The sequence below is a fragment of the Aptenodytes forsteri genome, unplaced genomic scaffold (genome assembly GCF_000699145.1).
Source record: "Aptenodytes forsteri isolate BGI_AS27 unplaced genomic scaffold, ASM69914v1 Scaffold198, whole genome shotgun sequence".
NCBI classification, from domain to species: domain Eukaryota; kingdom Metazoa; phylum Chordata; class Aves; order Sphenisciformes; family Spheniscidae; genus Aptenodytes; species Aptenodytes forsteri.
In genome coordinates this window covers 189774-203971 of record NW_008795697.1, presented here as the reverse complement: position 1 = coordinate 203971, position 14198 = coordinate 189774, and the positions used below count along the sequence as shown (strand labels likewise).

General features: G+C 49.7%; 1 protein-coding gene across 2 annotated transcripts in view; it reads right to left on the bottom strand.

Moving 5' to 3' along the window:
- Positions 1–13649, bottom strand: part of COL6A2 (collagen type VI alpha 2 chain) — a 29523-nt gene extending 15874 nt beyond the window's left edge. For both annotated transcript variants that reach the window (XM_009283131.2, XM_009283132.2), the window contains exons 1-14: positions 13513–13649; positions 8791–8925; positions 7253–7851; positions 6649–6669; positions 5861–5926; positions 4936–4989; positions 4783–4827; positions 4571–4597; positions 4271–4297; positions 4124–4168; positions 2377–2430; positions 1931–1993; positions 1600–1662; positions 583–672 (exon numbers count right to left, since the gene is read on the bottom strand). In XM_009283131.2, the coding sequence (XP_009281406.1) occupies positions 583–672; positions 1600–1662; positions 1931–1993; positions 2377–2430; positions 4124–4168; positions 4271–4297; positions 4571–4597; positions 4783–4827; positions 4936–4989; positions 5861–5926; positions 6649–6669; positions 7253–7851; positions 8791–8896 (1260 nt within the window). In that variant the 5' untranslated portion in view covers positions 8897–8925; positions 13513–13649. The remainder of the gene's footprint in view (positions 1–582; positions 673–1599; positions 1663–1930; positions 1994–2376; positions 2431–4123; positions 4169–4270; positions 4298–4570; positions 4598–4782; positions 4828–4935; positions 4990–5860; positions 5927–6648; positions 6670–7252; positions 7852–8790; positions 8926–13512) is intronic.
- Between the last annotated feature and the right edge of the window lie 549 nt (positions 13650–14198).

Here is a 14198-nt window from a genome sequence, read left to right as displayed (position 1 = left end):
CTGCTTTACTTCCAGCTCATCCGGCGTTGCTTCCCGCACTGGATCTTGCACAAGGACACAAGCTAGCTGGGCTCTGGCCTCTTGGTGCTGGTGGAGCCATGCTGCTGTATTCTGCCAGGGAACGTCATCTCCAACCCACTCCCCAAATTTTGCAGTGCCCCATCACATTAGCTTGGGTCTGTGTGGCACCATCAATGTCGTAACACAGCTGTGATTCAATGCTGCCCTTTTCAGAGAGCTCTACTGTAACAGCCACCAGATCTTGACTCTGTGAGCTCCTGTGAAAAGCCAGAGGTTTGGGGAACTTGCTAGAGTACAGCCAAAGGGTCCCTGGGCATCCAAAGAGGCATTTGTGGTTATGTGGGAATACAGGATGCTTCTCTAAGGTGAAATGGTTAACATCAGGCTTAGGATTATGGAAGTACTGCTCTATGAAGATGAGGGAGACAAGGAGATCAGCATCTGTACATCTTTTGGGATGCAGAAGGCAGAGTAGGCAGGCTAAGTGGGGCAGTTTCTCCATGAAACTGCATCAGGCTCCCATGATGTGCCCACTGTCCAGAGAGCTATTCAGACACTTACGGGCTCTCCTTTGGGTCCAGGAGGTCCTGCTTCACCTCTTCTTCCCTTACTTCCAGCAGGCCCTTGAGCTCCAGCGTTGCCTGGAAGTCCCTTGGAGAAGAAAAAGAAATACAATTTGTCAGAAGAGAGGTCAAGGTGCACACACATACACACCTCTTGTCCTGTGTCAAGCAGTCCACTTGAGCAGATGCGTGTATGAGCACACAACTTATGCTTCCACACTCCCACCATGCCTACATGTCAAAGCTATGTGCACAGGCTCCAGCCTTGGAGCAGCATGATGCTGTGTCACCTTTCCTCCACCAACCAGTGCAAAGGCTTGTCAACTCTTCCTTACAGCATCTGTCCAGCCCTGCCTAAAGCCGGAGGGCTATTTCAGCCTCCTCCACTATCTCTGAAGTAACTGGCCATCAGCATAGCAACCCCTTTGGCTATAAGGTCAAGTACAGTGGGTAGAGCCTGCGTTAGATCTCTGAGCAATTAATCGTTAAAATTTACTCATATGAGTAAAAACAGCCTGCAAACACTGGCACTGCCACAAACACTGAGGAAGTCATGAGACTGTGGCAGGGGAAACCACGGCCAAACAGGGCCTTTCTACCCAGGAGAAGATGGGAAGAGAAGGAAAGATGCAGTGCAATGGATCAGCTAGAAAGGTAAATCCTCCTAAGTCTATTTTGCCTGCTTCTCTCTGCTCTGGACAAATGCTCAAGACCCATTCTCATTTTGCTCTGGGCAGCTGCAGGGATGTTGTGCAGTTCCCTCTCCTGTTGCTCACATGACGTTTCCCACTGTACTGGTGGGGACACGCATGGCGGGAGAGCTCATTCGACCACCCAGGGGCTTGTGCTGTCTCCGTGCTCGTGGGCTAATTTGCAGAATCACCAGGATGCGTTGGTGAGCAGTCATTTTTATACTGCATCTGCCCTGTGACCAGCTGATACTGCTCCGGCTCCATGCCACATGGAGCAGACCCTAGTAAGACACTGCAGACATCTGAATGCTGCATGAACCTACCGGGCTTCCTTTTTCTCCTGGAGGTCCCGGGGGTCCACTGCGACCAGGCCGGCCAGGATCTCCCTGAAACAGCCAGAGAGCAATGGTCATTGCCTGCATCATCATCATCATGTTGTTGCGCACCACTGACGTGCACCATGAGAAGCCCACGGAGCAGGGCCAGCAAGGCTCTTCCCTTGGCTCCTGTGCCTGGTGATGGGATCCAGACCCCAGAGTCTGGAAGGACTCAGAGTAGCAAAGGATTTAAGAGTAAATACAGGCAACGGTGTTTAGCTGTCCCCACTGGTGGCCTCTGCCCACACTCTCTGCTCGCTGTTCAGAGCACTTGTACCTTTATGCCTTCGTCTCCTCTTTCACCTTGGTCTCCTGCATCACCTGGGTAGCCATCAGGGCCCTAGGGAGGGAAAGGACAAAGAACCACACATTTTGCAGTGGCAACAATATGCACTTTCCCTGCAGAATAAATCAACTGGCTTAGAAAGTTGCCTTAGAGACTAAAATAGTTTTTGCTTGTTACTAGTGTTGATGAAAGGAGCAGCTCCTCCTCTCTGTGTGGAGGGGAGGGACACCGGGGGATCCCAGCTTACTTGCCCATGGAAAGGAGGCACAAAAGAATCAGGCTGTGCTCCCCATTCCAGGGATCCCAGGCCTGGGATCAGATCATGCAATTGGTAGGAAAATGGGCCAGTAACCTCTCGTTGGCCATCTTTTTACATATGCAACTCATTCAGCAGCTACACAACTGATGAGCTGAATGAAAGAGTAAAGCGTTCCTACCTTGTCACCGGGGTCTCCCTTGCAGCCTGGTGGTCCAATTCTTCCCAGCTTGCCCTGGAGACAAAGCATTCAAAAGAAAAAGACAGAGAAGCTGTAGGTGTCTGAAGGGAAAATATGGCTTTTCTTGTTAACAGTTACTAATTTTTAACATCATCTGCTGACCATACCTGTCATCAACTAGGGAATAAATAGCAAGTGTATTCCTTAAACAGGAGTGTGGTGTGCAGAAACAAATGGAGGAGGAGAAAGTAGCCTAAAAGCCCTGAGTGGCAAGCACAGGTGTTGGTGGGAATTCAAGCATGCTCATCCCGCACACGTGCCCTGGGTGATGGACATGTCCCTTGAGGCTGGATTTGGTGGTCACTGACGTCCACGGTTGTGCTGGTCCTCTGTCATACATCTCGTGTCAGAGCAGCTCAGGTCTGCAGTAACCACGCTGCCTGATGGATGCTGTGACCACCTTGCTCTGCACCCTGAAACGGCTTTGTCAGCAGTGCTTGGACAGCTTGCCCCGGATAGAGAGTGGTGGGGACTGAAGGACTTCAGTGTTTTAGAGCTTCAGCAGGCATTTGAGGAGTGGGAAGAAGAACTGGTATTATCTCACAGGTGTACTTGGCTGGGTATACAAGAAAGTGCAGAGCAAAATCAATGTGGGCTGGCCAGTGGACAAAGCTAGCTGAAATCATCTCAAATTAGGCTATCCCACTGCAGTACATCTGCATGGCATGCAGATCTAAGTGAGGTCGTGGACATGAGGACATTTTGGACATGAGGAAAAATTTCTTTACTGAAAGAGTGATTAAATATTGGAACAGGCTGCCCAGGGAAGTGGTTGAGTCCCCATCCCTGGAAGTATTTAAAAGACATGTAGATGAGGTGCTTAGGGACATAGTTTAGTGGGCATGGTGGTGTTGGGTTGACGGTTGGACTCGATGATCTTAGAGGTCTTTTCCAACCTTAATGATTCTATGATTCTATGATTCTATGCAGCCCTCTACACTCACCATAGAGGGGACAGAGAAAAAATTTCTTTACTGAAAGAGTGGTGAAACATTGGACCAGGCTGCCCAGGGAAGTGGTGGAGTCCCCATCCCTGGAGGTATTTAAAACACATGTAGATGAGGTGCTTAGGGACATAGTTTAGTGGGCATGGTGGTGTTGGGTTGACGGTTGGACTCGATGATCTTAGAGGTCTTTTCCAACCTTAATGATTCTATGATTCTATGATTCTATGCAGCCCTCTACACTCACCATAGAGGGGACAGAGAATTTCAGGGACTTTGTTACAACGTACTTGAACCTGGCTTTAGGGCTTTAATATTAAGAACAAGCAGTAGCTTAGAGATGAAATTTCAAATTCTGTGATGAACTGCCTTGAGAACCAAATTTCTGCAAATCTTTCTGTGCACATGTCCTGTAGGGGTCACTAACACTCAAGATGAGATATCTACACCCAGATGATCTCGCCGTATCACCTCCTGCAGCAGGACTGGCTGTGTTACACATCTAGTTCCTGCAGAGAGCTTGCTGACGAAGGGATAGCACTTCTATGACCTGAATTAATGCATCTCCAGCTAGCTCAAGTATTTCTACAGGACATGCAGAATAATGTGCAAATAAGTTCATAGAAACCTCAGTCAGAACAAAAAGCGTGGGATGGGATAAACAAAACAACCTGTGGGTACAAGGCGGGGTAAAGAAATTAAACATCAGGAGCAACATTACAGGGTGCTCCCAGTAATGTTACCTTCTGTCCGTCGGTGCCGTTCCTGCCTGCCAAACCAGCAGCACCCTGGGATCAAGAGGGAAAAGAAGAGGGATCAGCGATCTGTTAACACACACTCAAGGGTTGGTAGCTGGAACAACACTCAAGTTAGAAAATGTTCTTCCTTACCCTCCGTCCATCGGATCCAATCTCGCCCTGGGGGAAGAAGAGGACAGGAGTCAGCCAGTCTGCCTACATCCCTCCCACCCATTTAGCTCAGTAAAAATGTCAACACTTCACAAGATCATGAGCAATGCCTGAAGGAGACAGGCTTTGGGATGCCCCTGAAAATCCCTCCCCAAGTCTGCAATTACATATTAATAGGGTTGTTATTCTCCCCATTACAGCTAAACTCTCCCTTTTTTGCAACAGAAAGGTGTGCGTCCCCTGCCAAGTCCCCAGACAGCCATTCAGTCTCTTCTTTCTCACCTTCTCTCCTTTCAGCCCTGGGACACCCTAGACAAAAAGAAAAGAAGAATAATGCTGTGTTAGTGCCTGGGGATCAGCAGGAGTGGAGGCAGTGGCATGCCGGGGGTCTCGGGTGGGAAACGGGCAGGTGGAGAGGGGGAAGCAGCGCTCCCCCTGCTTTACTAAAAATCAACAAATGCAAAGAGCTCAGTCAGTGGCTATGGGATTCTTACCTTGGGACCAGGGTATCCAATCGGACCTTCAATACCTGGGTCACCCTTAAGGGAAGAAGACACAGAGTTAGCTCGAGCATGGCAGAGATGCGGCCCCAGCTAATGCAGGGGCAGCACTGCTGGCTGCAGCGGGGGGGACTTTCCACAACTCACCTGTCGTCCCTTCAGCCCAGGGGACCCTGGCTCACCCATGTTCCCCTTTGCACCCTAAGGAAAGAAAAAAAACAACGTAAGTCAGGGCTTGGTGCTGACTGTGAGAAAATGGCAATTTCTGGGAGCATCAGGCTCACTGTGGCTCTTCCTACAGAGCTTGGGGCAGCGTGCTAGCGGAGCGGGACCTGCTTTATTCCGGGGAAGCTGGGGAAAGACTGTATGGGTAGAGAAGCACACAGAGGTGGGGGGCAGGAGAGTGGGTCACCCTGCACATGTGAGAGCTCTGCTTTGAGGGTGGGAGAATCGGAGACAACTGCTGCCTCACTCCTGTTGTCCTCAGGTGTTGAAGTGGGGATCGATTCAGAAGTAATATAACTCCTTTTAAGTTTACAGTGATAAAATTATGATGGATGGGATGGAGCAGGAGAAATTCCAGCCTGGCCGGACGCGAAAAGAGCTCTGTCTGTGGGAGCAGCCAGCCTGCCCCGAGACTTTCCCAAGTATTTCCAAACATGGGTATTGACGGTAATTTTTTGTTTAACTATCAGTAGTGGCACTTCTCTCTCCATTTCAGCTGTGGAGCCCATTGCAGTATTGATGCTCTCGCAGCATCGCAGTGAGCGGGGGGGGGGGGGGGGGGGGGCGGCGCCGCGCCCCCCCCAGCCGATGCTCTGATGCCTCTCTGCACTGCTGTCAATGCATCAGCCTCGGCACAGACATGTGGAGACACCGGTGCTGGCTGTGTGCTCCCTCCATTCACTGCAGCACAGCAGTCTCCCAGGGCTAAGTCAGATGCTAGGGAGTTATTTCCCACCTGGGTGCTATGCCTGTGAAGGCTGCTGCAGCTGAGGTGAGATCTAGGGCACCCTGCAGTGTCTGTGGCAGGCACGGGCATTATTCTCTCCCACAGGTTAGGGCGACTTACCTTCTGCCCTCGGTATCCCTTGGGACCAGGCGGACCTGCAATCTCCAGGCAGCTCATCTTGTAGCACTGAAATACAAATTAAACAGGAGGTTTAACCGCTACACTGCAGTGTCCTGGCTGCTTCACATGCTGAGCCAGCATGCACCTGAAGCTCAGCTCTGCACCACGGCTGTCCGTGCACCTCTCCCCATGACCACAGTGCTAAAAACTACTATGGCTCCAGCTGGGTCAGAGTTGAGGCAGCAACAAACATGCAGAAAAATGCTGCCCGTAAATTAAAAGCAGAAAGTTGCCACAAGCACATTCATTATGGCTTGGCTCTGGGCCCAAACTGAAAGAACAGGACTGCTAAGTGTCAGGCAAGGTGGTGTGGGCTTGCTCTTCTGGGGCTATCAGGGCATGTACATGCCCTTTGGAGCATCGCTCTGCACATTCCTCCCTATGTTTGCCAAACCCTGTCCATGTGATACCAGCAGGGCAGGAGATTCAACTTGCAGAGCACCTACAAAACATGCCTCCAAAGTGATAAAATGAGTCTATTCAATAGACCTGAACTCATTGCAGGTGAGGGGGAGGCAGAAAGTGAAGAGTCCAGTACCCCATTTTAACCACTGGGTAAAGGGATGGATCCCCAGGCTCTGCACTGATCCACAGGTGGGCAGAGACCCATCCTGCGCAGCTTGCTGCAAAATCTGGCCTGCTACTTCGGGGTACGAGCTGGTCTTCTCTAAGTGAGGCAACTTAAACCTGTGTCGTGTGGCAATGGCATAAAGATGCTGCTCACTCACCTCTCCGTAGGCTTCGTGTTTCTGCGAAGGAGAAAAAAGGATGAACAGAATCAGTTAAGGTGGTCAGCCCCAAGAGAAAAACAGCATCACACCCTTGGAGGTGTGTGTGATGGTAAGGGAGAGGAGGTGGTAAAGGTCCCATGGCTTTAAAGACGTTCTCAGCAGAGTCCTCGATGAACAATGCCTCACAGGTGGGGCCTCAAAGACCATGCTGATGGTGAGCACGTGTCTTGGTGCTGCACAATCTTCCACGCGCCCCTGGATGGGGAGCAGGCTGGGGTATGGGTCTGGCCTTGAGCCAGAGCCAGGCTTAGGGTGGCAGTCTGCCCAGACATGCCGGGAAACAGAGGCGCAAACCAAGGAGTCCTGGTTAAGCACCTAACCAGAGAAATTAGAGATGCTTGAGACTCCATTTGGTCCATAAGTGCTGAAAGGACATAGAAAAGGAAGAGAAACAAAACGGAAGCTTTTCGCTACTGGAGGTGCTCTCTAGAGCCCTGCCAAAACCCACTGCGGGGCTGCTCAGAAAACATCCCCCCCAACCACGCACTGCTTCTCTTGTCCTCCCCGTTATACTCCCTGCACCTCAGGTGGCACTCCATACCATAGCTTGGATTATCCTCTCGATGGTGTTCACATCAATGTCCAGGGTGTCTTTCTGCGTGATGGCATAGTTGTTGCGGTACAGCTCATGCGGCAGGTTGGCAATCTCCCGCAGTCCCTGCTCGTAGATGTTCTCACTGGGAGCCACCGCAAAAAGCTTGATCCCCATGTCTCGTGCCCTCTCAGCCTGCATCTTCATCCCCCCACAGGGACTGCCAGTGACATGGCCATCAGTGATGACTACCGCAAAGTTCACACCTGAGGCCATCTGGGTCTGGATCTGCTCTGTCATGTTGGAGATAGCGCAGTCTGTGAAGGTGCCCCGGCCAAGGTAGTTAATAGCAGACAGCCTGGGGAGGTATATGTCTTTGCTGCTTGTTAAAGGGCTGTAAATTTCCACCACATCTGAGTAATGAAGTCCACCAAACTGCCAAGTGATGTAGACTTGGTTCTGATAGAGCTCATTCTCCAGTTTATCGATGAACACAGGGATGAACCGCTTTATTTGATCCACGAGGCTCTGGATAGGCACAGTCTGCAGAGCAACACTCTCCGAGGTGTCAATGATGAAGTACACATTGATGGGGCAGTTCCTCTTTTCTGCATGGAGACAATTATCCAGACCATGTCAGAGCACTTCATGCACTGTTGCACCCCCTTCACTGTCCCCCAGAAACCTGGACCAAGAAGTGTATATAGACAGTACATAGAGGACAGCACATAGAGTTGTGAAGAGAGCAAACCACAGCATGAGGCTCGAGATTCAGCTTCCTGTGAGGGTGTTGCAGGTCTTACTAATCAGGAGTTATTTCCACCTGGGTAGGAGGAAATGAGGAAACTGAGGATTAAATGCCAGGTTTGAATGAAGAAGAGCAAGGGTATGACTTTTGCTGTCCTACACTAAATGAATGCCCTGCCTGCCAGGCTGCTGGTTGCTCTCTGATTTATAAACATTTTCAAAAAGATCGTACCCAAGTGTGATACTGGAAAAAGCACAAGTCCCACTTAGCTCTAGCAGTAACATCTATGTTCAGGTCAGATGACTCTCTGGTGCCCAGGACTTCAAAATCCTAAGATCGGCTCACTATTGAATCAATCTTGAAAATCTTACCATTTTTTGTAAAAGTCAGGCTGGATATGTAAATCACCTTCTCCACGTTTCAACTGAAAAGCGCTGAAATTGTCAAATTCAAAATGGACTATTCTCTGACATCAGATACAGAGCTGAGCTCTGGAGACTGACCGGTATTTAATACTGCATCAGGTGGGAGAAGCCACCACTGGCAGACCCCAGCTCTTCAATCTCTACCTCTCTGCATGCCAATGCAAACCCAGAAATGGGAGTTTCAGTGGAGGACAGTGCTCCCTACAGATGGATCACTACCCCAGGGCACTGCCCAGGAGTGCAAAGGGGCAGGAGAGGTGTAACGTGCCACTGTCAGTTCCTTGTGAGCAGGCTTTACAACTGAGCATGGCCATTGCTTTCAGTGAAATTGCTGCCTACAAAGGAGAGAGGCACCTAAATTATCTGGTTAATACCTGCACAGGAGGTAGGACTGGCATCTCCAGGATCCTCATCAAACTGAGCATGAAGAGGAACTAGAACCACACAAAGGAGAGTGGGAAAAAAGGCTGCTCGGAACATCTCAGCAGTTCCTCTGGATATTTAGATGCCTGTGGGAAAACACAAGTTACATGTTAAGCATGATATACAACCGCCTAGCTCTGCTGGGAAGATACAAAGCCAATGCTCCCTGTAAACCCTGTATGTGAAGAACACGACTTCTCCATCACCGTGATGCATCCCTGGGCCACTAATGTAGATTTTTATATTGACTTGGAAGCTAAGCAATAAAGTATTTTCTTTGTTGGAGTATGGGTGAATGATTTAAAAGTGCTTTAGCTTCTCTGTCAGTCCGAAGGGAGGGATCAGGTGGTGGAGCTACTGACAGTACGTCAGGATCTTCTGATTTCATGGTTTCTCTCCAGGTGTGTGTCTGTCTGCTCCATGACCACGTTGACTCTACCACCCCCGATCCACGCAGATGTAAGCATCCATGCTCCTTTCTTTGCCTGCTTGGCCAGACCACCAGTGAAGGTGTGCAGCAGGTCCTTTCCACCTCCAACTCGCCATGTGGGTATGGTGATGCCTGTGTATACCAAAAAGGTACAAAATCCCTTGCTTAACAGGCTGCTTTGTAGGCTGCACAACCCATGGAGTGAAGGGATGAATAAACAAGTGCTTGAAGAAATGCACATCTTTAGAATTCAACCCATCACTGGGCCTCTGAGGTCCAGCTGCACATGGGAGTATATTTTGGGTAGGGTTATGATAACTTAAGCAGCAGAAGAGTTAGAGATCTAGTCTGAAAAGTTCTTGGGAATGTAGATATAAGGGTTCAGAGGAACACAGGCTTTGAAAGGATATTCACAGACAAAACCCAAGTGACACTTATCAACAGCAAAGAATATGGAGGAAGAGGCGACATTTGCCTTTATGTCTGGAGGACAATCGCACTAACCAGCATGGCCCCTTGATGGCACACAGACCAAGTAGTAGCATAGACACTTTTCTGCTTGGTGGTCAACACAACACAAACCAAAAAGGGGCATGTGTGATCTCTGTTAGGAAAAGAAGGCCTGAGTCCAGTCCAGAAAGACAGCTTCTTCCTTAAATGGCTTTTTTGAGTAGTTCTTGGAAGAGTCTAAGGCTTCAATGGACACTGACAGTGCATTTGGTTGCATTGGCAGTGCAGGGGGAGGGCAAGTTAGTAATGCAGCTGAGCTGCTGCCTTAGTTGCATGAGAAACGGCATTACCTGAATAATACAGACAGCTCAACTTGCCCTGCATCTCTCTAGAGACCTTTCTCCACGTGGTGACCAGCCATTCCCTGGTGGGACATGTCCCATTCCAGTTTACACTGCAAGCTGCAGCACATCACAGGGTTCTGCAAACTGGTTTATGCTGGAAAGGCTGGTTCCATCAGTGCTGCCGATATGCTTACAACAGTGACAGCCTTCCTCCTTATTAAGGCTTGTGCATATGCTAACAAGCCTGAGAGAGCCAGTGCTCAGGCTGGATTTTAGATAGGGGAAGGAGACGCCCTCATGCTCTTTGGAGATCTCCTGGGGGAAGGGGACAAGATGTACAGAGATACGAAAGCTTCGGGAACACCAACGAGGTGCTCCACAGACATGGCTCAGCAAAGCCCTCTGACATCGAGGACCTCTCACGTGCCTCCAGCTCAGCACCCGAATGTCCCTACCAAGTAGTTCATGGGTCCTTTTCTCCCCTCCAGCTCAGAGAGGCTGCATAGCTGTTTGGAAAGAGACCTGACTGTGGCCTCATTAAGTCCCTGCAGGTAAGTGTGGCTCAATTTTTATTGCATTGCAGAGAACAGGAGAGGTATCATAAGGATAAAATACTTACTTTAATGCTAAAGGGGTGTTTTAGTTAAGATCAAGACTTCCTCCCTCTAGCCTTACTACAGGCTTCCCTTGCCTTGTTTGCCCTCCACAAAGCAGAGCTGCAGGAGATCCTTATCTCTTGTAGGACACAACAGCTTTGTGCCTTCAGACAGCACCATTTTAGAGCCAGTCTTTCGTGATGGCTGAGGAAGCTGGAGACATCAGCTTTTGGAGAGGCTGGGAGCACTGGAGGCTTTGGCCAAGTGTCTGACTCACAGATCATCACGTCCTGTGTTTAACCACCTCCCTCCCTCCCTCCTGCCATGTGTGCGTGGGTGGGAAAGGCGCTGTGCAGAAGAGCTGCTCTCCAGGCAGAGTGCGAGGAGTAGTTAAACTGCTCAGGCAACCAGGGCCAGCTCTGGCACAAGACTGCCTCTGCCCACAGCCCTCGGGGCTTTGGACTGGATCAACGAGGCACCATGGCCTTTGCCTCTACACAGGCAGAAAGGCGAGGCAGAAAAGCGACAGCTGAAAACACTAGACACACTTCACTTCCTTGTGGTCCTGTTGCACACAGTCTCCTTTATTTCACTCTGTCATAGGCACTCTGTCTCCCTCAGAGGGGATCTCTGTGCCTTGAGCTATGTTAGCCTTCTGCTATACCAGCATCCCACCTGGTCATTAACAGTGAATGGACACACAGGGGAGAGGACCCTCTCCCCACCTAAGGGGTCTCCAAGGCTGGGGTGGGTGATGGTGCCTATTTTGCCATCCTCAGAGCACTATCAGCTGTTGTGATTCTCTCACAAATCTCATAACTTTTGATATTTTCCTCAAAGCTCCACCTCCTGCTGCGAAACGCTCAAATGGAAATCTCAGATTTCACCAGCAAAAGGGTATATTTCAGACTAACACATTTTCTGGATGTTGAAGACAATTTTTGAACACTGACAGTCCAGAAAACTAATGGAAAGAGCAAATTGGGAGCTGGCTCATTATGTTTGAACACTTGGGTCTGCCCATCCTGTTCTTCATTGACCTTTCTCTCTCTGCAAGAGCAGGACCATGATATTGTAGGAGCAAGGCCTTACAACGATTTATCTTGAAATTTCCTTCTCTCAGTATTTGCATTGTTGAGTGATGCATCTCTTTCCCCATGAGATGCACACAAAGAAAAAAACAACAGGGAATTTCGAGCAGCGGCTTTGGGTCCTCTGAACAGATTTTGAGGGCGCTGCTTTGCACAATCCTCCCTGCATTAGGGTCTATGCTCCTACCTAATGCCTCAGGTGCTCAGCAGAAAAATGCATAGTCTTTGCTGCTCCCACACTCAGATCCCAGGTGACCTGGCTGTTATCCACATAATTGCAAAAGTATATAGAGTTATCTACACAGAGCCCTGCAAAAATGGTGGTCTTGCACGAGGACCAGAGTTCTCTGTGGGTATCTCTTCCCACCCTAAGCAACTGAACCAAATGTAATATTACGGCAAACAAATAACTTGCAATGACTCTTTCAAATGTGCAAATTACAGTCGGCTTACTTGCACTCTCACATCTCATTATCAGATAGATCAGATTTTAACACACTAGAAAGGTCACCTCAGGTGCCTGGCCAGGCAGAGCCATGGTCTGTCTTATCCCACACATCGATATTTCTGAAGTTCCTTCTGGTGCACTGTGTATTTCTCTGACATGGACCCAGTCCCAACTTTTTTCATGGCCATGCCCAGCAGGCAGTGCCTGTGGTGCCATCCACTTGTGCAGGCATCATTTTACTCCACTCAAATGTTTACTAAATAAAATAAAACCAGAAAAAAAAGTGTCCCATTTGGAACAAAAGTTCTTATAAATGCAACTCCTCTTCCTCATTTGCGTGCCCATGGTTTGCACACTGCATGTGGAGGGAATTTCAGTGTTTGTCACAGTCGCTACCCAAACGTGCCCTGTAGCTTGAATCCCTGGGCACACCACCCAGGGGGAAGGTTTCCCAACAGCTGCAGGGAGCCCAGCTCTTCTCCAGCTCTCCTACTGCAACTATCCCAGGACTTCAGTCAGGGAAAGCCCAGGCCTCAGGCAGGCTTTGGGGAGCAGCCCCCACCGGGTGCTCTGGCCGCAGGACTGTGCCTGCCACCCAGGGGGATGCTGCAACCCCCTGGAGTTTTGGCTCTGGCAGCCAGAAACCTCCATTTACAGCACTCATGCAGACCCCTGCCACCAAAAAAATAGCTGACCCAAGGAGGTAAGAACAATGAACTCACAGGCGTTTCCGAATGTGCTGTTACCCCCCCAAAATAGAGGAGCTTGTGCTGATGAAACTCAGCATAACTAGGAGACATGAATCACAGGTTAATTTAATCCATATCTTCTGAAATTCTGAAAATCAAAGAGGAATCATGCAGCAGATCAGTCGTTCTGCTGCACAGCAGCAGCGGAGTACCGTGCTGCTACTGCTGCCATCACTTCAGTGTAGCTGGTGAACTCAACTCAGTTGCCCCAGGGAAGAATTTCGTTCAACAGGTCCCCCCATGGAATTTTCTAAAGCTCTGGCCCTGGCAGATGAGAGTCCGTGGCTCACACTACCCACACCTGGAAAAAATTCTTGGAAAAACACCCGAACTAACCAAAAGCTGAAAGCAACAGTCAAATACATATTCTCTTACAGCAGGTACTGTTTAAATATGGTATGCTTGAAATGAGCAGCTTGCTGGAGAGCCTGTGAGCAGAGGCAATGGGCAGCAGCCCGCAGGGGCACAGGCTGGGATTTCAGGGGCTGGCTCTTTTACTCCTCCTGGAGAACCGTCAGTAAACAGCCACACGACCGCTATACAAGGAGAGGAAAACTCTGCCTACCTGGAAAACGAGGTCATCAAAATTTCCTTCAAAAAGCTTCCGAAATGTCAGGAAAAAGACTTTGCGGAGTCGCTCGTATCAGGAAGGCTCCTGCATCCCCGGCTGGACGGGTGAGCTCCCAGGCTCTGGGTGCTCGGGGTGTGCAGGGAGGAGCGGCCGGGAGCAGCAAAGGCGTCTCCAGCCCAGTTCCTCTATTCCCTCGCAGGCTGGAACTGCCCTCTATATTCCTCCTCTTTCAAAATCAGGCAGAGCCTCATTTGTAGTAGCTCCAGACATCCACGGAGAGTCACTGTGGGTCTACTGACACCGCGGGATGGTCTCCTCCCACCCGCTCCCCTCCCAGGGCAGATGCTGGGCTGGGGCGAGGTTGTCATCTTTGGAGCTGAAGGCATTTTTGTTTTAAACAAGCTGGAAGAAGTCTCATTTTCCATGATGAGAGGCCCCTTTTCGTGGTTGGCATTGCTGCCCCACATATTTTTACCATAAAATAGCGTTCCTCTTTCTTCCCCCCCCACGTCCTCCTCTTCCCATCCTAGTAACGTGTCCTGAGTGGAACAAAAAAACCAAGAACATTTCAAAAAAGAGCAACTTGCATCTTAGCCTTTGCAAATAGCCAAGTCTTGCTCAGAGTCATCCAAGTCTGAGTATTACCTCTTTCTATTGATTCATTTCTGGGTTTTGTTTTT